Source organism: Pezoporus occidentalis, unplaced genomic scaffold, assembly GCF_034315485.1.
Source record: "Pezoporus occidentalis ecotype Australia unplaced genomic scaffold, CSIRO_AGI_Poc_V1 ctg104, whole genome shotgun sequence".
Taxonomy (NCBI): domain Eukaryota; kingdom Metazoa; phylum Chordata; class Aves; order Psittaciformes; family Psittacidae; genus Pezoporus; species Pezoporus occidentalis.
Window position 1 is genome coordinate 1,721,045 of NW_026912822.1, and position 25,317 is coordinate 1,746,361.

At 44.6% G+C, this 25,317-nt stretch overlaps 2 protein-coding genes across 4 annotated transcripts in view; both read left to right on the forward strand.

Annotated features, from left to right (window-relative positions):
- The first annotated feature begins 3,203 nt into the window (after positions 1–3,203).
- Positions 3,204–15,682, forward strand: METTL16 (methyltransferase 16, RNA N6-adenosine). The gene is made up of 9 exons (XM_062618549.1): positions 3,204–3,375; positions 3,474–3,673; positions 6,454–6,594; positions 7,745–7,860; positions 8,619–8,761; positions 12,165–12,234; positions 13,350–13,439; positions 14,417–14,590; positions 14,682–15,682. The coding sequence occupies exons 1-9, from the start codon at positions 3,248–3,250 to the stop codon at positions 15,297–15,299; spliced, it is 1,680 nt and encodes a 559-aa protein (XP_062474533.1). The 5' UTR covers positions 3,204–3,247; the 3' UTR covers positions 15,300–15,682.
- A 2,150-nt stretch (positions 15,683–17,832) lies between these two features.
- POLQ (DNA polymerase theta) overlaps positions 17,833–25,317 on the forward strand; it is a 54,482-nt gene continuing 46,997 nt past the window's right edge. The window contains exons 1-4 of one of the 3 annotated variants that reach the window (XM_062618584.1): positions 17,833–18,069; positions 21,106–21,288; positions 22,137–22,267; positions 24,355–24,511. In XM_062618584.1, coding sequence (XP_062474568.1) covers positions 17,865–18,069; positions 21,106–21,288; positions 22,137–22,267; positions 24,355–24,511 — 676 coding nt within the window. In that variant the 5' untranslated portion in view covers positions 17,833–17,864. Of the gene's footprint in view, positions 18,070–21,105; positions 21,289–22,136; positions 22,268–24,354; positions 24,512–25,317 lie in introns of those variants that run through there. The other 2 variants (XM_062618564.1, XM_062618574.1) reach the window with 2 other exon arrangements.

Here is a 25,317-nt window from a genome sequence, read left to right on the forward strand (position 1 = left end):
ACCTTACCATAAGCAGTGTAGCAGCAAATGCCACTGGGTGTATTGATAAGGAGTGGTGAGGAAATGCTCTATGCTCTCTACGTTTCTGCAAAGTTCGTGCAGAGGGAACCCAAACCCCTTTCTTCCACCTTTGGGATCGCCACAGTCAAATGAGTGCATGGTATAAAAGCCTTTATTGATATGTTCTGAACATCCAGATTTATTTACAGGGGCACCCTGCAGCAGTGCCCAGTGTGTGGCCACCATGGGCAGGGACATCCCTCTGGGCCGCCAGGGCACAGGCCCTGCCTCAAGGCCAGCACCCCAAAGGCCTTTCACCAAGGGATGCTGGGCGAGGGGGCAGCAGCAGCAGGGCTGCGGTGGGCAGGGCTGCGGGGGAACCGTCACCCCATGTCATAGCGCCAGCACCCGGCAACGCAGCATCACAATGCTCTGGGGCAGTGTAAGTCCAGCGCCCTCCCCTCTCCCACTGCCAGAGTGCCCGGCGCTGCCACCAGGACAGAGCTGGCAGCCTGAGGGCATCCGAGAGGAAGCCCTTGAGGCATCGGGGGAATTACTGGGAAGGGGAGGGAGCTGATGGGGGGAGCACTTGAAGCAGCACGAAGCTGCAGGAGGTTCGGTGCTGCTGTTCCAGCTCCTGGAGGGACCACACGCAAAGCTCATCAGATGGATGGATGGATGGATGGATGGATGGATGGATGGATGGATGGATGGATGGATGGAAATCCTGCTTCAGTCATCAGAGAGTTCACCATCCTTATCTCCTCAGCACCAGGGAATTAGGTGAGGAAGGTGCTGAAGGAGTGAACATGAAGCTGCAGGAGGTTCTCTGCTGCAGTTGCAGCTCTTGGAGGGGCCATGCTCAAAGCTCGTCTGATGGATGGATAGATGGATGCATGGATGGAAATCCTGCTTCAATCGTCGGGGAGCTCACCACCCTCATGTCCTCAGCACCAGGGAATTAGGTGAGGAGGCTGCTGAGGGAGGGAACATGAAGCTGCAGGAGGTTCTCTGCTGCAGTTGCAGCTCTTGGAGGGGCCATGCTCAAAGCTCGTCTGATGAATGGACAGATGGATGGATGGAAATCCTGCTTCAGTCGTCGGGGAGCTCACCATCCTAATGTCCTGGGGAGAGAGTGGTAGCAGCCGGAAGAAATAGGATGCACAGTTGGTTCACTGCCCTCCCCCAGTGCTCTGGAGCTCCACTGCCAAGCACAGGAAGATTCTTGCTCTGGGGAGTCATCAGACCTTTGGCGTTCTGGTGGTGTTGGAAGAACCTGCGATGGCTCCAGGAGGAGGCAGAAAAGGCAGTGCCAGCGTCCCCTTGTCCCCTCAGAGGCATAAGCAGCGTGTGGATCAGGAGCAGGTCTTGCTCACATGCTCAGGGAGCAGCCGATCGCCAGCACTGGGGTCAGGAAGGAATTTTCCCCCGGGGCAGATTGGCACGGGTCCCCGGGGGTTTTTTGCCTTCCTCTGAGCACCGAGCATCACCACTTGTCAGGGCTCCTGGGGCCATTTTGGCTGCGTTATCGCCTGGTGCTCGTGCATCACGAAGGTGGCCCCTCGTGTCCTGCAGCTGGGGGGGGAAGGCTTTTTTCTCCCCAGGCTGGACTAGCAAGCGTCCCTGGGGTTTTTTGCCTTCCTCCGCAGCCGAGCACAGCCCCTTCATGGGGCTCCTTTGGCTCACTGTGTCCCAAAGGCAGCTGCTCGTGCTCCACGCAGGTGGCCCTCGTGCCCCGCATCCGGGGGGAGGCAGCCTTCTGGACTCCCACGGTGGCCCCAGCGTGGCCCCGGGACTCGCTGCTGTCCTCTGTAGCATTGAGCACCACCCCTTGTCAGCTCTTCCCTGGCCCTTTCTGGCTGGCTGCTTCTTGCACTGCTCTCGCACCACCAAGGCACCGCTCCTGTCCTGCCTTTCCTTTGTCAGGCTCTAAGGGAGGTTTTTTCCAGCTCAAGTGAAGGGTCTAAACTAAACCAGACTGAAATCAACTAAACTAAGCTAAACTAAACCCAGACAACTAAAAGAACTTTATTTCTGAATAAAACACTCTTTCTACCTGTAACCATTCTGATTTGTGTCTTTGAAAGTGCTTTCGGTGCTGGAATTCCCTTGGCATTTTGAGTTAATAATGGTCTCCTCATTGTACAACTCATTGTGAGCATAGGGAATAGAATGGAATGAAATAGAACAGAACAGAACAGCTATGCTAAACATTACCCTGTGGAACAAACTGGCCTGGGTTCAGCAGTAGCAGTGATTTTTCTCCTTCTTAGTAGCTGGTGCAGTGCTGTGGTTTTGACTTTCAGCCTGGGAACAGCACCGATAACACCGATGGTTTTAGTTGCTGCTCAGTAATGCTTACATTGACCAAGGACCTTCTGAGTCTCATGCTCTGCCAGGAGGAAGTTGGAAGGAAGCAGAGACAGGACACCTGACCCAAACTAGCCAAAGAGGTATTCCATATCACAGCATGTCATGCCCACTATATAAACTGGGGCCAGTTACCTGGATGGGTTAGATCAGTGCTGGGGTCGGCTGGGGTACTGGTCAGCGGGTGGTGAGCAGTTGTATTCTCTTCCCTTTTTATCTCCTTTATCAGTATTATTATTGGTGGTTGCAGCAGTGGTTTGTCTTATACCTTAGTTACTGGACTGTTCGTAGTTAATACCTTCTGCTAGACCAGGTTACTCCAAGCCCCTCTGTCCAACCTGGCCTTGAACACTGCCAGGGATGGGGCAGCCACAGCTTCTCTGGGCACCCTCGCAGGGAAGAGCTTCTGCCTAAGAGCTCATCTCAGCCTCCCCTCTGCCATGTTAAAGCCATTCCCTCAACCTTAAGAAATCTTTTCAATGTAGTGGATGTGACTTGGGCAGGTGATGGCTGTGAATAGCAGAGTGGTCTGAGCCTGAACAGGACTTTCAGCTGCTTGCACCATTTTATTCTTTTATCTTTATTAGTCATTGTGTATCTAAGTCTGAGGCGACGAATGTATATGAAACACTCAGGTAAAGTGCCTTGGTCTCTTCTCTATTCGGCCTCCGGGGACTCACTGCTCCCCCTTCGGCGCCGTGCTCTATGGTCTGAGCAGGACGACGCCCGCCTCCCTCCACCCCCCTCCGCCTGCCGCTCCTTGGTACGCCCCAGGGCACCGCAGTGCGCGCCGGGAGCTGGGTCGGTCGGCCCGCCTGTGGCGGGGGACGGCGTTGGCCTGCCGCGCTCGGGCGCCGGTTCCTCTCTCCTCGCCGCCATGGCCCTCAACAAGTCCATGCACGCTCGCAACCGGTACAAGGACAAGCCACCCGACTTCGCCTACCTGGCGGGCAAGTACCCCGAGTTCCAGCAGCATGTGCAGACCACCCTCACCGGCAGGGTGAGGTACGGCCCGCGCGGCGGCGGGGGTAGGCCGGGCCGGGCTGTTTGTGGCGAGCGGGAGGGCGCTGGCTCCGCTTTAAGCGCTGATTTGTACCTTTCAGCCTGAACTTTAAGGACCCCGAGGCGGTGAGAGCTCTAACGTGCACCCTCCTGAAGGAGGATTTTGGGCTTACGATTGACATCCCCGTGGAAAGGCTTATTCCGACCGTTCCCTTGAGGCTGAACTACATCCACTGGGTGGAGGATCTCATCGGTCACCAGGATGCTGGCGAGCGAGTCGTCAGACGAGGCATTGATATAGGTAAAACGGAATGTTTGGTGTGCTGTTTGCTGTCAGTAAAACTAGCTGGTGAGGCTTGTAACACGTCTATATCTAAACGTGAATTTCGAGAGACAGAAAAAGCTGAGCTGTGCTTGCCATGGGGAGATGGGCAGTCTGACTGCATTGGTATGTCATTTGGTTTCTTGGGGGGGAGGGTTTCTCTGTGCAAACACAAGCATGGCCATAGCAGGAACTGTTCGACTTCTTGTGGCCTTGAACTTTCTTGAGCATAGCTTTGTATGTAAAAATGGTGCTGCCACTAACACAGGCAAAAATGTCACTTCAAAGGAATTAAAACAAGATGGCAACTCTTCTCAGTCTTTTAACCAGTGAATTATGTTAGCCGTTACTAACTTTGCATTAGATTTCTACGTGAGTTTGTGAGTTGCATAGCAATGTTTTCTAGCATTCCTTTTAATAATGTTTTTCTGTGGTTCCAGTTGTATTTGACAGATGATCTCTCTTTATAAACTGTATTTTTTTTTTCCCCCAATGCAGCTATTTTTATGAGCTAAATTGGAAAAGGGCCTTAGTTAGAAACCAGGGCAAATGCTGGCAAAGCTGTGTTTTGTTTGTAGATGGTCAAAAATTTTCTGTTTATTGTTGAAAACAAAATATTTTGTAAACTCTACTGAGCATCCACAGGTGGATGGTGTTGCTTCCAGTGCCATTTGTTCAGTTTCAATATCTGGATTATTGAATCATAAAATCGAGGTTGGAACAGACCTTTAAGCTCAAGTCCAACCGTTCCCCAGCACTGCCAAGGCCACCACTAACCCATGTCACTGTAGGGATGGTGACTGCAGCACTGCCCTGGGCAGCCTGTTCCAATGCCTGAGCACCCTCTGGGGAAGGAATTGCTCCTGATATCCAGTCTGAACGTCCCCTGTACAGCTTGAGGCCGTTTTCTCTTGTCCTGTTGCTTGTTACTTGGGAGCAGAGATCAGCCGCAGATGATCCCATAGGCATCTCCTACTGGGTCATATCTGGACGATATGGATAAAGCAGCAGATTAATGTGAACAGTTACTCATTAGAGATGTGCGTTTATAAGATGTACACTTATGCACACAATTTGGTTTTCATTAGGAAAAAAATGGCAAGCTTTGTAAGAGATAGAAAGTATATTCCACATGCAGATAATAAAACTGGCATTTGGAGTCCACATTTTGGGTGATTCTGCATGAATTATTTAAAAGGCACCTGTGATAGTATGTTTGGATTTAGTTCACACCCTTTATTTTTGTTGATAGACTCTTCCCTTAAGATTTCAAATGTTTGTTTTTGAAGATTGTTTTCTGCTGAAGTAAACTCATAATGAAATTGAGAGAAGCTGGAATTTCCTCTCTAACTTGTGTTTTAATGGTTGATATTAAAGCTTGGAAGTTACTGACGCCCTCAAAGCTTGGTACAGTTCTCTTGGTGTTTGCTAATATGATTTATTTTTTTATTTTTAATGGAATTTTTGATCTCCTGAAATGTACTGACTTGTACTTTTAGCTGTATTTGTGATGCATACAAGCTTTGTATCATCACGTGCATGGTGTGTGCATAGCTGCTTTCCTTTCATAACTTTTAAACTTGTTAACCAGCTTGTATGCATTTGATAGTAGGTTTCATTTTTGAAAACAATTTCTATGAACTTCATCATGGGTAGAAGAGACAGATCCTTTAAATCCTCCAAATATTGCAAAATCTTCAGTTTGAGTCTGCAATGAGTGTTGATGTTCCAACTCCTGGGAAGCAGTAAGTCATCCAGGAGGAATGTGGATGTTGCAGGAGTGCCTCAAATAACCACACGCTTTTGTATACTGACAGACTTAGTTATGCTTCAGTAAGTCAGTGTAACAGTAGACTCATGATACGCCTCTGAACTCAGGGTTTGTGGTGGTGAGGTACCTTTCCCTTTTCTTGTATCTCATTAGTCCTAAGTTTGACTGTCATGGGTAACATGATCACCTAGATATGCCATAATTATGAGGAGGAATTATTTTGTGCTGTTGTGTCTTTCTGTTTGTTACCAGATTTTTATCTGTTGCATCTGTCTTTTTTAGATGTCTTAACTGGCATTTCTGTTTCTTTGACCATTTGGGGCATTAGGGAAATACAGTCTGAAGGTGGTGAGGCCCTGGAACAGGCTGCCCAGAGAAGTGGTAAATGCTCCATCCCTGGCACTGTTCAAGGCCAGGCTGGACGGAGCCTTGGGTGACGTGATCTAGAGTGAGGAGTTCCTGCGCATGGCAGGGAGTTGGAACTGGATGATCTTAACACCCCAAACCATTCTGTGATTCTATGGAACAGAAATGTTTGTAGGGTTTCTTTGGTTGTGGGTTTGGTTTGGGGGATTGCTGTATGCATCAAAATAATTTGTTTGTGGCAGATAATAGAAAAATGCAGAAGATATATATATATGTGATTGATAGGCTCTTCTTTTTTTTTTTCCCAGTAAAACCAGAATATATTTGGCTTTTGCTATATAAGTTAATCACTGTCATATAGAAAAAAAAATACGTTGATAATTTACTAAAAAAATTTATTCCAGATTATTACATTCTTTATTTTATTAAAAGTGTATATTTGACAATCCTGTATTTCAAATCAAGAAGATAAAGTTCATTAAAGAACTGAGTAGCAAATGATTGTTAATCAGTACTTTCTGAAATCAGTTTTTTTTGTTGTAAAAAGTACATACTTAACAGCCACGCTGTGTGTAATAGCAGAGACTTCTTTTGCCTTTCTCATGCCTTTTCACTTCTGCAGGGACAGGGGCATCTTGCATATACCCGCTGCTAGGAGCAACTTTGAATGGCTGGTATTTTCTTGCAACAGAAGTGGATGATATGTGCTTCAATTATGCCAAGAAGAATGTGGAACAGAATAACTTGTCTGATCTTATAAAAGGTATGAGGTAATAACATATTTAGTAGCACCGGGTGGTCCATCCATCAAATTTATGTCTCTCCAGTTTGGAGACAAGGATGTTGTGTAGGACAGTGTTACAAGGGAAACAGAACAGATGTGCAAAGAGAAAGCATAACATTTTAATGTCAGTAATTTTAAATGTGAAGAACTTAATACAGGGAGAAATACTAAGTGTTTAATTTAGATTATAAGCCAGTGAACAATATGTTAATGTATTTTTAAAATGAACCATCCTTCTATTCTCATAGGAGTTAAAATTTGTTTCTCTCTTGTCTGTAGATTTCTGTACTCTGAAATGCTTGTGACTTACAGAACTGCAGCTTTGAAGTTAGTTGGTGTTCTAGGTATTATTCTTGCTACATATCACCGGAACACCTTGGTGATGGTCTGCTACCCTAATGACTTTGTTTTCTTAGGATTGTGATAAACATGGTAAATGTTAGAGGAATGCCTTCTTCCTCTGTTGTAAATACCTTCATTCTGTGTGCATTATCTGTGAGTTGCAGGACTGGTAAAGTCTGTAAGAAGTCCTTCTTCTAATAATCTTTACACATGCTTTAACTGGACTTCATTCATATTTAAATTCCTGCTCCTTGGGCTGGAGTTTCTGTGGTCTTCAGCATATGTGTTACAGGACTTGACCACAGTTTCCAAGGGAATGATAACAGCCTTTGGGGAAAGGCAGTAGAGATCTACACTGGATGTTTGCTTTCATCCTTGTGATGGTGGACCCTAGTAAGCAGAATGTTTTCCAGAAAGGAACTCTTATCTGTTTCTTTTGTTGTGATTCTGATAAATTGTTTAAGACTATAGTATGTTTGAGACTACAGTGGTTTTGGTGTGTTTGTAGTTGCATCAGAGAGCTCAGTATAACTCAGCAGTTCCAATTGTTTTAAACAGCCTGGTGTAATTCTGCTACTGTATATAAACATACAGTTTGTTTGTATGCTAATCCTTGACCTGAAGTCTCTTTTTGCATGTTGAGATTTGTTAACAGTTTTTGGTAGAAAATATTGTTTAGAAAGTACGGGTTTTATACAGTGTGTTGTTTCAAGACACACTGAAATGTGAATGGTGTGCTAGATAAAATATGAAGTTCCTTACTGACCAAATTCCTGTTTTCTATTAGTGGTTAAGGTACCACAGAAGACTCTTCTAATGGATGCACTGAAAGAAGAATCTGAGATCATTTACGATTTCTGCATGTGCAACCCCCCCTTTTTTGCCAACCAGCTGGAAGCGAAGGTAAGCTAACAAGCTAAGTGTTGCATATACTCAGTGGTCAGTGAGTGGGAGGGTAGCACCAATTTAACCTCTTCCCTTGAGGGGAGGTTGAGTGGAAAATCCCAAATCACTATGACATAGCATTTAAGTTTTCTTCTTCCATACCCACTGGCTCCAGAGGAGTTCTGAAGAAGTTAAATGTTGCCCTTCCCAGAGTGGAGGATGACCTGTAGAATTCTTTCACAGGTTCTTGCTGTCTTAGAGCATTAGTTTGGAAAATAGCTACTACATCCAAAATCAGGTGCCTGTTGTGTACCAGTGGTACAGAGGAATTAGCTTCTGGCATTGTGCCTGTCTGTGCTTTTTGTTTCCTTAGTGATCTAAGCAATATCATATATGTCAGAACAGTTCTTTCAGTACCCACTGAATACAGTCCGAAATGTAACTGTATAATCTAGGGCAGAAAAAAATTTAAGTGTTGAGATTAAACACTATAGATTGTGTAGATGCATGTAACTAGCATATCTTACGTGTTTGAACCACATACTTCTTATTAGCAGGATAGTGGCGTGACAAGTAACTTACCTAGGTTTGAGATTGTAGGGAATTCATTCAGTTATGCTTATTTTTAATGTATTTCTCTATTATCCGTGGTTATTATGGGGTGGGGAGGGTAACTAGAGGTGCTTGCTACCCATTAAAGACTGAGGCAGGAAGCAGCGTATAAAGCAGCCTAATGTTTCATTAAATGTTCATCTCAAGTGCTCTTTTTCATCCAGGGAGTGAATTCTCGAAATCCACGGCGTCCTCCTCCCAGTTCTGTGAATACAGGGGGGATCACAGAAATCATGGCTGAGGGGGGAGAACTAGAATTTGTCAAAAGGATTATTCACGATAGTCTACAACTTAAAAAGAGGTTACGGTAAGTGCTTTATTCCAGTTAAAAAACACCAGATCAACCCCCTTTTATCATTTGCACGTGATTTCTGCCAAAGAATCAGGTATTTTAAGTATGAATGTACCTGTGGTCTGGTGGTATCTGTTTGGTTTGTTTAATGATACATACACATCACAAATTAGTCTCAATTTATGTAAGATTAGTTGTTCTTGAGCATGAAAGGGTTACAACTCATCATTGGAGGCCAAAAAAACCTGTACAAGTGACACCTGCAGCTTGCAGCTGAATTAGCACACATGCTTGCTAAAGACAGTCAGGTGGATTCTTAAGGGCTTCTGGGTTGGGGGAGGATTTATGGCATTGCCTGTTCATGATCTAAAAGTTTCTGTCTTTTTGTGGCAGAATGTTGGTAACTTGCAGCTAAAGGACACTATTGTACTGAATGCTGTCTTGGGTGAGCATAAGCTGCAGGAAAAAACAGCGAGATCTTCTTTTGAGCAAGATGAGCAGATGGCACATCCTCAGTTTTCTGACTATCAGACTTCTGCTCCTCCAGTTGTGTACATTATGATTCTGGCTCTTCTGCAAGGCTCCTTTTAGTTTTTTGGTTTTGTTCTAATACCCTTCTAAATTACAGCTACTAATTTCTTTGCGTGTGTATGTTACTGCAGTTTCATCAGTGCCCTAAGCAGAGGAAATACAGTCTGCTTTTTGTACATTGAAGAAGTGTTTTGCTTTTCGTTTGTTCAGACCCAGCTAGGCTTAGCATTGCCTTAAAACCTCATCTTCGTCTGTCTAATACCAAAATTTTTCTTTAGAATGCTTGTTTTCTAGTAATGGGCCTGAAAAAAATCAGGCTATATTCAGTTTTGGGAAAGGACAAGGCAAAGCAAACTGCACTGGGCTCTGTTAGAAATGCTTCTATCTTCTAGTGTTTTGAAAACAGTTGAGAACATTTGCAGAGGCTGCAGTTTTGCAAACCTTGAAATGTGTGGCTTTTTGGAGCCTTTTTTTTTTCCTTTACATTATGGTCTTCCTTTCTTTGTCACCCTCAAATCTTACAAAATATAAAAGTGGGATAGATAGTATGTCAGAATGGTAAAATAGAGGTTTTGATGTTCAGAAGTGGTTCTCTAAGGTAGGGCAGAGGATGCATTTGTGGTGACTTATTGGAAGGCTGTAGCAACATGATTTCTGGTTCCACATGTTGTGTGTAGATCCAGGAGAAACTTGCTTTTGATAAGTTGCCATTCGATGACCTTCAGAGGAGGAGAAAATATAGTAGAGAAATGACTGATGTTACTTTCAAGGCAAGAAGTCTTTGCCTTGTAAAGGTGAGATGGAATTATGAGGAATGCATCATCCCTGTATTGCTCCTCTTGGCAACATCACTTCTCTAGGAAAGAGGAGGGTATCTCTTGATCTGATAAATCTGATAAATTGCTTAAAGCATAGAACATACCCCGGATGCTAACTTTGTGTCGTAGTTAGGGAAAATAAGAGTCTGTTACAGAAAGAACAGTTCACTTCAAATACCGTTTCCTATTTTGTTAAAGATAAGGTTTGGCAACTCCACCAAAGGGCAGTGTAATGAACTGTTAGTAAATAGAGATTCCCTTGGGACAGGACATGGTCTCGACTTATTTACCCCCATCCTCACTTCAGCTAGGAGTCACAGATTTAGGATGTTGTCATTTTGGGAAAGATGTGCGTTTTCATTTTGCCAGAAATCTTGGGGTTTCATTTAAGTATTGCTGCATGAAATTCTGTCTATTGCATTATGTGCGTGCGCTCACAGCCCAGAAAGCCAACCATATCCTGGGCTGCATCAGAAGGAGAGTGACCAGCAGGTCAAAGGAGGTGATCCTGCCCCTCTACTCTGCTCTCGTGGGACCTCACTTGGAGCATTGTGTGCAGTTCTGGGGTCCTCAACATAAAAAGGACATGGAACTGTTGGAACAAGTCCAGAGGAGGCCACGAGGATGATCAGGGAACTGGAGCACCTCCCGTATGACGATAGGCTGAGAAAGTTGGGGCTGTTCAGCCTGGAGAAGAGAAGGCTGCATGGAGACCTCAGCAGCCTTGCAGTATCTGAAGGGGGCTTATAAGGATGCTGGAGAGGGACCCTTTATTAGGGACTATAGCAATAGGACAAGGGATAACTGGTTAAAACTTAAACTGGGGAAGTTTAGATTGGATATAAGGAGGAAGTTCTTTACTATGAGGGTGGTGAGGTGCTGGCACAGGCTGCCCAGAAAAGTGGTAAATGCTCCATCCCTGGCAGTGTCAAAGCCAGGTTGGACGGAGCCTTGGGTGACATGGTCTAGTGTGAGGCATCCCTGACCTCATGGTCAGGCAGGGGGTTGGAACTAGATGGTCTTAAGGTCCTTTCCAACCCTAAGTATTCTATGATTGTATGATTATGAAGAAGGCAAATTTAACTAATTGTCCCTTAACACCGCTGATAATACTTTAGTGTACAATATATTTGTGTATGTGAGCAATTAAAGTGCTTGTCTTCAGCTTAAATGCATATTCTTGAGAAAAGTGTCCTTTGATAACTGGGCACTCTTTAACATTTAATTTATGAATAAGCTTTTTGGATCCAGTCATCAAATAAGTATGGAAGAGGGGATTGTTGAGCTCTACTAGTGATTGACATGAAGAGCAGAGGTGTAATGTTTAGATATATAAAAGACATGGAGCTGGGTGGAAGGATGAGATTCACCAGAAGGGAAAACAGATGTCTTTCCTTTTTTCCCCTGTTGGTGTTTCCTGATGAAGTATGGTTTAGGTGATGGAATCCCATATATCAAGTTAGAAATGAGCAAAAGTGGTAGTCGGGTGTTTCTGAGGCACAAATGCTTGTCAATAGTTGAGTATTCCTTCTTATTCTGATTCATTCTGCAAAGAAAGTGGAGAAATTGAAACAAATTATTGAAAGGGGTAACATCTTCCACATAACTGAAGTCACTCTTTGAAACAAGATTCTTGGTTGTTTAGGTGCTGTTTCAATAATAGCTTTCATAGAATCATAGAATGGTTTGGATTGGAAAGGACCTTAAGATCATACAGTTCCTCCCCTCTGCCATGGGCAGGGATACCTCACCCTAGACCATGTTGTCCAAGGCTCTGTCCAGCCTGGCCTTGAACACTGCCAGGTGTGCCAGGCATGGAGCATTTATTTACTAAAACCTCAAAGAGATTCCCCTGTCCAGTTTGTCTTTAAGCCTTCTGTTCCAATATATGTTGTACCATGTCCTAACTGCTGTGTTTCAGAGTGTGATTTTTGTTGTTGTCTTTTTGTTGTGTTTTTGAAATCTCCTACTGTTCTTGCAGGTTTCTGAGGAAAGTAGTTCTTCCTGGTAGTTGCCACTTTCAGTTGACCTGTCTTTGTGACATACTTTGTTAATGTGTTCTTTTGTAGATGGTACAGTTGCATGTTGGGGAAGAAATGCAGTTTAGCACCATTAAAAGAGGAACTTCGAATCCAAGGGGTGAGTTCATGCGTAGTACTGTGTATGTTCTATACAATATGTACTGTGTTCAGTGCATGTGGGTAATTATTGAATTATTTTACTGAGGTTTTTATTTGCAAGACAAAACTGTGATTCCTTGTTAGAGAAGCACTCAAAGTGGTTGAGATTTAATTATTGTAGATTCAAAGCTGATACATAAATAGAACGTATTGTCTCCAGATTTATGTTTTTATCACATGTAGTAGCAGGTCTTTGTCATGCTAGAATATACAGGGATCCTGCTTTAAAATAACTTAACAGGGCTGTTGTTAACAACCACAAAAATATAATCTAGCTCTCTTTCCTCTTAGCTAACATGAAATCTAGCAATTTGCATGATAAAAAAAATGCTAACATCATTCAAGAGGCAGCACTGTTTTTTTTGTGTTCAATTCTGGCACCAAGTAAAATTGAACCTTCTGCTACTGTTCTCATGCAAGAAGGCTGTGTAAGGACTTCTTAATGGCTTTCTGAAGGAAGTGTAGTCTTCTCTAATTTCCATACAAAGAAAATGATTGAGAGAGTTGTTCTTGTATGTGGTGGAAGATGGAAGGAAAGAGAATGCCTGCAAAATCAGTTCCCAGAAGGATGAACTGCAGGCCAGAGGGAGTCTGTAAACTCAGTGCCAAAAGCAGGTGCTGAGCTAGGCACAAAATTTCAAGTATCTGACATCTTGGTTGTTTAGGTGCTGTTTCAATAATAGTCTTAATGTGTTTCATGGAATCATAGAATTGTTTGGATTGGAGAGGACCTTAAGATCATCCAGTTCCAACCCCCTGCCATGGGCAGGGATGCCTCACCCTAGACCGTGTCACCCAAGGCTCTGTCCAACCTGGCCTTGAACACTGCCAGGGATAGAGCATTTACCACTTCTTTGGGCAGCCTGTGCCAGTGCCTCACCACCTTCGCAGTAAAGAACTTCTTCCTTATATCCAAGCTGACATCCATGAGCCGTGTCAGAAAGGATCTCCATTTCTGTTACGAGAAAATGACTCTATGCTAACTTTGTATTTTTTAAATATTTGAAAATGTGTGCAGGGAAGCAGTGTTGTTTATGAGTATGAAATGAAGCTTGGTGTTGCTGCTTTGCACAGGTTCCTAAAGTTACCCATACTGAATTCTGTCAAGGACGCACCATGAGATGGGCACTGGCATGGAGTTTCTACGATGATGTGCAAGTACCTGTAAGCTGCTTCATTCTGGTTTGCTTGTCGCTATCTCTGCCTCTTACTTGAGGAAGGGCCTAATGAGCTAGGACCACTGTGAAACAAATTGTCCTTCTTCAGACCAGAACACTAGATGTGTGGTGGGATTTCTTAACTGGCCACCAGTCTGTTAGCAGTCATTAGATACGATTCAGGAGTAACCTGTGTTTAGGAAGGTAAAAGAAGCCTGTATAGGAACTTACTGTGGGTTTCAGTGAAAGTAAGGATCATTTGTAATATACTTCAAATAGCAAGATTGTAGTACTAGAAATATGCCAAGTATGGGACCAGATTTGAGCTTTGTGCTTCCCTCTGAGAACTTGGTTTTAATTTACTGAATAGATTCAGTACCAGCTAGACTTGAACATGCCTATTTCAGACTTGCCTATGAGAATGTAAGTGGAGCTTATTTACCTTGCATGAGGCAGTTGCTTTTCTGGATCCATATATACACATACTTGAAGGTAGGTATAGACAATAACCAGCCTTATAGAAGATGCAAGTAAACCTTCAGTGAACTTTCATCAAAATGTGGATATTAGCACTATTCTCAAGAGTAACCACAGTTTTTCAGCTCACAGAGAATAGTTTGAAGGAACCAATGAAACATTTTGGCTAACGTCTGAAGATAAACTCCCTGTCCATCAGGCTAGTGTACGGTGCATGATCCTGCTAGCTGGTTTTATTTTCCTGTTAGCTGTTTTTAATCTAAAACTCTTCGAAGTGAAACACAGGCCATGTCAATGACTGTTTAGTGGATTACATTTTACTCTTCATAGAAGCGTAGAATCAAGCAGGTTGGAAAAGACCTTTAAAATCATTGAGTCCAACCATTATCCCAGGACTGCCAAGACCACTGCTAAAACATATCACTCTTAATCCCATGTCTTCTGAGTACAAAAGTCCTCCCACTAGCACTGCATAACTTTATAATTTGTTTTTCTTTCTTCTTCTAGTCACCTCCCTCTAAAAGAAGAAAATTAGAAAAACCACGAAAACCAATTACATTTATGGTCTTGGCTTCTACAGTCAAAGAGTTATCCATCAAAGCTGCAGCTATGGGTTGGGATGCTGTAGAAGCCATTGCTGTGGTTAGAGCCTGGGTAGAGAAGATTCTCACTGATCTGAAGGTACAGTATAAAGTGTTATATGTTAAAACAACACCCTACTTGAAAGCATACCTGTGAGGACAGTATGAAGTTCTGCTGTTTTCTGCAATAGGTTCAGCACAAACGTGTTCCCTGTGGAAAAGATGAAGTTAGCCTGTTTGTGACTGCCATTGAAAACTCCTGGATTCATTTGAGGAGAAAGAAACGAGAGAGAGTAAGGCAATTACGAGAACTTCCTCGAGCTTCTGAAGATGTTCTGCAAGCAATGGAAGAGGAAAAAAACAGCCAGAAGAGTGAGAGCAATAATTCAGGTTGTGAAAACTCCAAGACTGAAGACTCTGAAATGGCGTTTGTGGCACCTGATGAGGATGTCCAGTTGACCACAGGTGACGAGCTACCAGAAGAATCTGCTGCCAAAGAAGAATGTGGTGAGCACGTGAAGGAGAAGGAGACGGAAGCAAAGCAGGGAGAAACATCACTTGGCAAAGGTTCCAGTAATGCAAAGGAGGAATCTTGCTCTTCAGAGGAATCTAGCAATCTGACAGTTGAAAAAGAACAAAGCCCCAAAGAAACTAGTAGATGTTTTCTCTTTAAGTGTTTAATGAATGTCAAGAAAGAAGGAAATGATGTATTAGTAGAAATGCATTGGGTTGAAGGGCAGAACAGAGACTTGATGAACCAGCTGTGCACATACTTACGGAACCAAATTCTTCGACTGGTTGCTAGTTAGCCCTTTTTCCTACTTTGGTAAAGTAAGTCAGTCCTCAAATTTTGTAAACTATTTTTAATGGATTAAAATTTTCAGTTAGCAACACCTGGCTTTCCCAATTAAAAATAATATTAAAATGGAGCTAGAAGTCCTGTTAATATTTTAAATAGCTTTGTCAAAGCTGCACTCCATTGGACATGAGGTCATGGGGAAGTAATACATTTTGTGCTGCAATTGTAAAGCTACATGTTAAAGTGAAATATGTCGGTTTGAGTATTTCAGATAGCAACAGTGCTTATTCTGGTATATTTTCTGGTATAATAGACATATATTGTTACTAAGTAGAAATCTTTACTGAAATATTTTCTTCAGTATTTTGTCAATAATAAAGCAGAAAATGGTTAGTCTGCTGTGGGAATTGTTTTCTGCAGCAAGGAGTCTTCAACAAAGGATTTATGTATGTCTCTCTTCCCTTTAATGCATTCAACCTTTGGTCTGCAGGGCTGGATGCATCCTCCAAGGGTCAATTCATTAAAATAATCAGTTCAGAAGAAACACATGTTGTACCTTCATGGTGCTTGGACTTTGAAACACAGAAGAGGCTACTGTTAGCATCTGATACTGTAAACTTTAACAACGAAATAAGCTTTTTTGAGTTGCTTGCTTTAAGGAGGTTTTATCTATATTGGCTGTTCCATTAGACCATTCCTTACACTAATTCAAATAGAATTGTCTGAAATGACAGCAGTGTTCTTAAAGGATGTTGTTTCCCTTTAATATTTTAAGATAGCTTTAATGACAGGAATGAGAGCGCATGCTCATCTTTGTGGGACAGAAATTCCTTATGCAGGACAGAGGGTACAGAAGCTTTAGGCTGTTGCGGAGGCAGACAGCTAGAAAGAAGGCTGCTGCTTGCACACTTGACTCCCTGCTTTTTACCACCAGCTGTTTTCCCAGTGTTCCTGGTCCAGTGACCTGTTCTTGTGAGGAGAGAGGATGAGGGACATGGGTCTTGGGTGCCTCAGAGAGGGTATGTGCATGTGTTTGAGATGATGTGCACTGGCAGTGCTTCACATGAAGTCAGCCTCCTGAGCTGTGATCTGTTTCTCTGTAGAGATGTACAGAATATGGAAAGTTCTCTCTAAGGAAGAAGCTCTTCCTGTGAGGGTGCTGAGGTGCTGGCACAGGGTGCCTGGAGAAACTGTGGCTGCCCCTTCCCTGACAAGTGTTCAAGGCCAGGTTGGATGTGGCTTGGGGCAACCTGCTCTAGTGGAAGGTGTCCCTGCCTGTGGCAGGGGGTTGGAACTGGATGAGCTTTGAGGTCCCTTCAACCCAAACCATTCCAGGATTCTATGAAAGTCTTTCTGAGAAAGTGGAACGTGTGTGTGTTAACCACAATAAGATGCACTGCTGATGGACAGAGGGAAATGCTGCATATGTTCATGCCACTGGAAGCACTTCAAATGTTCACCCGTAACTCCCGATGTTTCTGGAAAGATTAATACATTGTCTTAAGTTGAAATTAAAAGCAACTTGGAAAAGCCTTCATTTTCTCCCTAGAGTCTTACTCATTATATATCATGCTTCCTAGCTCTGCAGGTGAGGATGGACAGAGAGCTGCATTTTTTGGGTATTGCAGAGTTTTCACATATCTGCTTCTGACACTGATGTCATTGGGGAGAGATAAAACTACTCTTTTAGAACCCAAAGAGGTTATTTTGGCTAGCTGAGCTATTCAAACCAAAGCAAGGCCGTTTGTACTGTTCCATCTTTATAATTTCAGTCTCTTCCTGCAACGTTGAAGAAGCTCTACCAGGTTAAGTCTGTGTGCTTGTGGCAAGGTTGTTTTGTTAAAGCAGACTCCTTTACATTGCTTCGTTAATTACCTGTGTCTTTCACCTGTATGATAACATAACATACACTCCTGAGTGTTGCTTAAACAGCCCCAGGTGTTTTTACACAGAAACCCAATCACCTGGGGTCTGGATAACCATTGTAGGAGTTCAGACATTGTCTTGACACTTCATTTAAAACAAATACTGTAGCAGGGTACTGTGAACTCATTACAGGTGAACTGATTACAGCGGTAATGGGTTCAAACTTAAACAGGGATAGTTCAGGTTAGATATAACAAAGAAGTTCTTTACTGTGAGGATGGTGAGGTGCTGGCACAGGTTGCCCAGAGAAGTCCCGGCAGCGTTCAAGGCCAGATTGGACAAAGCCTCGGCCAACCTGGTCTGGTGTGAGGTATCCCTGCCCATGGTAGGGGGTTGGAACTGCATGCTCTTAAGGTCCATTCTATGAAATTCATTGACAAAGGTGAGTGTGGCGCTTGGGAGCCAATCCTGTGTTGGGAACGAGGAGCAATTAAACCCTGTGAGCTGTGTGTGACTGCAGAAGCTGCCGCAGGAGCTGTGGGATGCACGGGCGTGCCGGGCGGTCGGTACCCAGCTCGCTGCGGGGATGCCTTCCCCTCGGCGGGCATGCGGCGGTGCGCGGCTCCCCTGCGGCCGCCGCGGGGCGCTGTCCTGCGGCACCGAGCCCGCCCGGCGGCCGCTGCAGCTCGGGGGCGGAGCCGAGGTTTGAATGGCGCGGCGGGAAGATGGCGGCGTCCTCCCCAGGGGCGGCTCCGCACCCGCGGCCGCGGCGCTCGGCAGGGGCAGCTCGGGGGGCCCGGGGCAGGCTGGCCCGCCCGGCCTCGCCGCTCCCTGCCGCCGCCCGGTGCTGAGTCCGCCGCCCGGCCTCGACCTCTCCCTGCGCGGCAGCGGCAGCTCCGCCACTGGCTCAGCAGGTACCGGGGCAGCCTCTTCCCATCCCTCCCCTCGGCTCCGGGTAGGGACGTGCAGGGGGGCAAGGGCAGCGGGGCTGTCCCGCTCGGCCTGCGGGTCGGTGCCCGCTGAGGGCATGGAGCTGGGGCGGGCCCGGGCGGTGCTGGAAGGGTCAGGGGCTCTCTGAGCCGCTCCCGGGCCGGGATGCGGGGCCTTGGCCCGGAGTCTGCTCGCCGTCGGGTGGGAGTAGGGTGCCTTTCCCCCGCGAGGGCAGCGGCTGCAGCCAGAGTACGTTCTGATGGTAGCATGAGCGGTAGCGAAGGATTGGAATCGAAGGATCTTGCAGCCCTATTCACTCTCTGGTTGAGGAAGGCGAGAAAACGTGTGTTGTGTGCGCAACTTGCGAAGTCGCGCTGCTTTCGCTGTGTGTCATGGAACAGCAGCCTCATTCTTGGCTTGGCCTCTAGGTGCTACCATAATACAGACAATCAGTATTGTCTGCGCTTTTTGGTGTATGATACAGGGCTGAATTGTGGTTTTAAATTGATTCAAGAACACAATAAGCTGATATTGTGCTTTAAGTGGTCCTGGTTTGTGCCCTGATACCTGCAAATGTAGAAAAGTGTTTTATTACATGATATCTTGACTGTATCTATACACACACACACACACACACAAAATTTCCAGGATGTTATATAAACATCTCATGTTATATAAATAGCTCGTGGCAAGATGTCATATAAAGTGGGCCTGTCACCAGCCAGGACCACTGAAAGTGATGCTTCTAAATGCAGTACCTCTTACTAGCTCACTGTGCTCTCGAATCGAGAGAGAAATCAAGGTGCACACAGCATCATGGTGTATCTGACATCTAAAATCAAGGTGTTTATATAACATCCTGTAACTTCATCTCTTCTGCAGTTTTTCTGTAACCCTTCAAAACATTTACATCCTTCAGCCTCTTTCCCACTCCTGTCGCATTTTCTCCCTGCTGTGATTATGTTCTGCGAGATCCAGTCTTGTCAGCTTCTGCAAATGGAGCTGAGGGAGGCAATGGGAGTATTTCCACAGGACAACTCCTCAAAGACCACTGAGTAAGTGGCACACTTGTCTCCAGCTGGCACCGCTTTTTGGAAGGGTTTCCTTTTGGAGAAATCTGATGTCTGGGGCTTTTACATAACACTGTGCATCTTCCTCGTTTTGAGTGTGCGTTATCCTCATTCCTTAGCACTTTTTTGGTAGGTAAAAAAGAGATTAGTGTCAGTGATATAGTCCTGTACACAGATCTTTAAAAACCTAGGCACAGGTTTCCATCTCATGTTCAGTCCTGATCTACAGATGTTCTCCAAACAGCAGAATCATGTAATCCATTCCTTTTTTTCATCTTTTACATGTAGTTCATTGGTTTTAACATTAAGAAAGAAGCTTGAGATCCCATTGTGGATGTTGTTTTTATGTTTCTGAATCCTAATTCTGCCCTATGAATCACTGTATTGGGTTTGCATGGGAATGTTTTTGGAAGCAGGGGGGGGCTACAGGGGTGGCTTCTGCAAGGAGCCGCTAGAAGCTTCCCCTGTGTCTGACAGAGGCAGTGTCAACTGGCTCCAAGATGGACCCAGCACATGGACCTAAGGCCAAGCCCATCAGTGACAGTGGTAGCACATCTGGGATAATGTGTTTAAGAAGGAGAAAAGTTGCTGCACAGCAGCAATTGCAGTGGGAGAGAGGAGTGAGAATATGTGAGAACAACTCATCAGATGCCCAGATCCGTGAAGAAGGAGGGCAGGAGGTGCTCCAGACACAGAGCAGAGGCTCCCCTGCAGCCCATGGAGGTCCATGTGGAGCAGATACCCACCTGCAGCCCATGGAGGACCCTATACTGGAGCAGGGGGATGCTGAAAGGAGATTGTGACCTGTGCGAAGCCTGCGCTGGAGCAGATCCTGGCAGGACCTGTGGCCCTGTGGAAAGAGGAGCCCCCACTGGAGCAGGTTTGCTGCAGGACTTGTGACCCCCACGGGGGACCCAGCCTGGAGCAGCCTGTTCCTGAAGGCTGCAGCCCGTGGAAGGGACCCATGCTCGAGCAGTCTGTTTGTGAAGGATGCACCCCATGGAAGGGACCCACGCTCAAAAACAGTAGCAGCTTATCCCCAGTAGTGTTTCTGATCTAGCCTGCCCTAGTGCTGTCAGCAATGGTGGGAAACTCTTCTCAGCTCCTGGAAGGTGCCAGGAGAAGAATGGCTGCAATAGAGGCAGTACACAGAACTGCTCCTTTTGCATTTCAGTTTGACAAGGTCTTTTACAGACTGTTTGGTGGGAACTGTGTAGTCACAGGGAAGGCATTCCTGTGGATCGGAAACCTCTATCTCAGATGAAGAAAGGGACAAAACGTTGTAGTTTTCTCACTGATTTGGAAAAAGGGAAGAGGAGGGAAGGGAGGAGGCAATACCTGTAGCCAGCTGAAAATCATTTAGGGTCATAAAGACAAGAAATGAGACAATAATTAAGCTAGAGGTACTGGCCGTGTGCTGGAGATTCTCATCAGTGCTGATAAACTGAAGTAACGCACATTGTACAGAGTAGCTTGAGATGCTTGTTTGCTTTGTGCAGGTTTCTTCATACATTCATAAAGCAAGACAAAGGCTGGGCAGTTCTGTGGTCTCTGAGGATTACTGAACTCTCTGTAGCAGTATAGGTAAAGATGAGGTGGCAAATATGTTGTAACACTGTTATATTAATCAGTGCTGAGTATGTATTTGGTAATGGCTGCTCCGTCTCAAAAGCAAATATCAGAGCAAGTGTTTGGTGAAGAAATTATTTGAATACAGAAAATCTTAGAGGAGGAAAACTTGAAAAAATAATTTCAGGAGATAAGCAGAATGGTGAGCCATCCATAGGAAATACTGAGAAAAAGAACAGGGAAGATGGTTTCTTCTTACCTTTCCTCATAATACAGGAGCTTGCAGAGAAGTTTGACAGGCATTTAGGTGTATAACCTAAGTGACCTCAGGTTCAAGGATGATACTTGACTTCTTTGGTTTTTCATTTTCTCATCCTAAAGGGCAACATCCACAGGTAAATATTCCTGAAGAACAAGCAGACAAGTTGCTCCTTGCAAGCTGGGGTCTTCCCAGAGCGGTTCTGAAGAAATACCACAGCCTGGGGGTAGTACAGATGTTTGAATGGCAAGCAGAATGCCTAATGCTCGGACACGTTCTCGAAGGGAAGAACCTGGTTTACTCAGGTATGCAAACATCTGACAAACCCAGTCCCCCCTGACATTCCCAGTGCCCTTTACAGGAATGTATTGGTGCTGAAGGGTTCTGATCTGGCAGATAAAAAGGTCAAGATCCTGTTTATCCTGGAGAGACCCCATTGAGACCTCTTCCACTGCAGTACCTCAGACCTGGCTTAATGGACTCCTTTCCAGATGTGAGGAGAGATTTTTCCCCCCATTTTCTCTGTTAGTATTCTTTTAGAAACTGAAAATTAGGAGTCAGTTAATGACAACTCTCTTAACCAGGAATCTGTGGGAAATGACAAATTCAGTGTCTGCTCTTCATGGGAAGCAGGTCCCAGAGCAGCACTGGGAGGATGAAGAACTTAGAAGGCAGGTGGGTGATTTTCTTAGGCTTGGAGTTGAGTTTTATTACTTGGTTCCAGAAGACTTTGGGCCTGACTGCTAGGTAATGGCTGTCCCCTGGTATGTGGCATCTCCTCTGCGGTTTTCTATAGACGATGGATGGGAAACAGCAATGCTCACCAAGCAGGATGGGTTAATACATGGGCTAAGTCAGTAAGCTTGTGGCTGATCTCTACTGTCTTTTGTTTGTTTAGTTTTATCCCTTGCTTATCTCTGAGGTGCTGTTGCTTCTGGAGCAGAGCTAAAAACACAAGGTGTGGTAGCATGGTGGAAGAGGCTGGAAGAGAAATACTTTGCAGTCTTCTGGGGTTGACTGAAATGTGGTTGTGGCTGTGGGAGAGGGGCACCAGTTGAGAAGTCCTGCCCAAGTTCTCCAGTAACTGCTTTCTATGCTTACTTTATAAAGCTTCTCTCTTGGGTTTGATTTATGTATTTCTTTTTAATTCCAGCTCCTACCAGTGCAGGAAAGACTCTTGTTGCAGAATTGCTTATTTTGAAGCGAGTCCTGGAGACTCGTAAGAAAGCTCTTCTCATCCTTCCCTTTGTCTCTGTGGCCAAAGAGAAAAAAAGTTACCTGCAGGTAAGTAGCATTCTAAGAGGGTAAAGTTACACGTTGTGTTGTTGGGTCACGTTTTTTAAGCAGTTAGAAGTTTTATGCATGAATTCGAGGAAAAAATAATATCGCAGAGTTGTTTCAGAAAGGATTTGTAGGTAATTTAAAATGTGTTCATTGTAAGTTGAAGATAAAAACCTGGCAGTTTTAGCCGAAAAAGGGAGACTTGGAAAAAATTTAAGGAGTTGATTAAAACAATTTAATTTCAGCTTTGACTTCTAAAGCTTTGTTACTTGCATTTATCATAGAACCATAGAATAGTTCATGTTGGAAAGGACCGTAAGATCATCCAGTTCCACCCCCCTGCCATGGGCAGGGATGCCTCACACTAGACCATGTCACCCAAGGCTCTGTCCAACCTGGCCTTGAGCACTGCCACGGATGGAGCATTTACCACTTTTCTGGGCAGCCTGTGCCAGCACCTCACCATCCTCACAGTAAAGAACTCCTTCCTTATATTTAACCTGAACTTCAACTGTTTAAGTTTAAACCCATTACCCCTTGTCCTGTCACTGCAGTCCTCAATGAAGAGTCCCTCTCCAGCATCCTTGTAGCCCCTTTCAGATACTGGAAGGCTGCTCTGAGGTCTCCATGCAGCCTTCTCTTCTCCAGGCTAAACAGCTCCAATGTTCTCAGCCCGTCTTCAAATGGGAGGTGCTCCAGCCCCTCATCATCCTCGTGGCCTCCTCTGGACTTGCTCCAACAGCTCCATGTCCTTCATGTGTTGAGGACACCAGAATTATACACAATGCTCCAAGTGAGGTCTCACAAGAGCAGAGCAGAGGGACAGGATCACCTCCTTTGACCTGCTGGTCATGCTCCTTTTGATGCAGCCTAGGACACAGGTGGTTTCTGGACTCAAGCTCACACTGAAGCCGGCTCATGTTTATTTTCTCATCCACCAACACCCCTTTCTCCTCAGGGCAAATTTATTCACAGATTTTTATAATACACAAACTTTAAAGGGATTTTCTAATTAGAGATTTCATCTGAAAAAAACTACAAAGAGAAGGTGCCAACATTATCTGAATGGATAAAAGGATATTTTAGCTTTCCTTGGGGGTGTTCCACCAGAATTTAGTGCCTTTGATTTCACTCTGACTTCACTAGAACTTTGCACTGACAGAATGTGGTTACGTCTTGGCTTCCCCACCCCAGCTATTTGAAAACAAAATTACAGTGGGAACAGTCTTTTTAAAACAATAAAAAAGACTTTTTCTTGAAAGACTTTCATAGCGAATGTGAGCTAATATGTCAAAGTAGCAACACTTACTAAGGCCAAATACAAAACCAGCAGGCACTTTGATCAGTTTCTGACATTTAAGACATTTTGGGTGTTAATAAACTGGCATGGTACCTTAACCTTGCAAATTGCTGGGAAATGCTACAAATTGAGTGCAAAAGCTACTTTGTAGTGATTGATGATGGAGACATGCTTTTGCTTTAACCTTGTAAAGCTGGAGGATTTTCAATGCTGTGCTGTGCTACTCCTGGCCTAAGGTTTGGCCTGTAGCTGCGTGTACTTGAAATCCTACGGTATCCTCCCCATCTAGTTCAAATCTCTGTACCTTTTGTTAATGCAGTGTGTAATATCCCAAAGCGTTGGCACTGCAGTGCCAAGCTGTGAGGAAAAGAAGTTGTTTCTTAACTTTCAGTGGGAGATGTGACATCTTTGTGTTTGGGGTACCACATTTGGTATTTCTCAGGAGCAAGGCTCCATCCTACGTAACCCACTGTTATTATAAACTGTTGCACTTGTGTTCTCTAACCTTTTTAATGGTAAATGTTTAATACAAAACAGTCGTCCCCATCTCTTACTCAGCTATGCACACTTTATCCTGCAGTGTGTACTGTGTGGCTTGGAAATAAAAGATGACACTGGGGAAAAAAAAAGATGTAGCAGTAAATGGCTGAGCTGTGGCTTTAATCTCATTACTTGGCATTGTAAGTACTAGAAATCATGGTTGTAGGTTGCAGGCTTTTATGTGGTTCCAGGCATTGGTCAGAACGCAGAGTTGTAACCTTGGCGTGTCATTCTGTATCCTTGAAAACAGGCACTATTTCAGGATGTGGATGTGAGAGTTGAAGGCTACATGGGAAGCATGTCTCCTGCTGGACGTTTCTCTGCCCTGGACGTTGCTGTCTGCACCATTGAGAAAGCCAATGGTCTAATCAATAGGTTAATAGAAGAAAACAAAATGGACTCACTGGGTAAAATACTAAGGCTTGACTGTTGTGGGGATGAGGTTTATTACATACTCTGAGTACATGTGAAGTCATGGGATAGTTCGTGTTTGCTCAGTTCTGTATGTGACAGGCATGCAAGATAAGAAAATTGAGCAGTTTTTCTTCCTCCAGAGCACCTCTAATTTGGATTTAGGAAGGCAGTCAGGACTATTCTGTGTAGCTCGGTGGCTGGGGTGTATAGGTAGAAGCTGCAGTTCTTAGCTTCTCTGGCATGGATGACAATCCATGGACAGTGATTAGCTGCATTAAGCAGTGATCCCCATAGCTAGAAAATGTCTTCTAATTAATAAAATTGAGTTAAATGCCTGGGATTTGTTGGAGTTCAAGAACGTATGTATGTTTGTTTTGGACAGAGGCTGTTATCCAGCATCCGTGGTTTTCTTCAGTTAGCTCAAGGAAGAGGAGGAATTGTGTTTGGTGCACATCTGGGTCCAGATAAGTGGAATGAGCACACAGAGCTCCTCTGGGTAGGGACAGTGACTAAGGAGGGCTGTGGCATTCATTTCTCTCTTGTAGCTCACTCAAAAGCCCACTGTTCTTGTAATGTAGACTTCTGGATCAGCGTGGCCCTGATGGCCACTGGGTAATTGTAATACTCATTTAGTGTTTGGGAGGAGAAAGCCTGAAGAAGCTTTATGTTTCCTTTGGAGAGAGATGTGTTTTGCTAGTCCAGTCAGAAATCTATTAGCTTTGCTTCCCTGCTCAGTAAAGCTATACCCAATTATATTTTATACAGTAATCCCTCCCAGCTTCATTTTGGCCTGTAACAT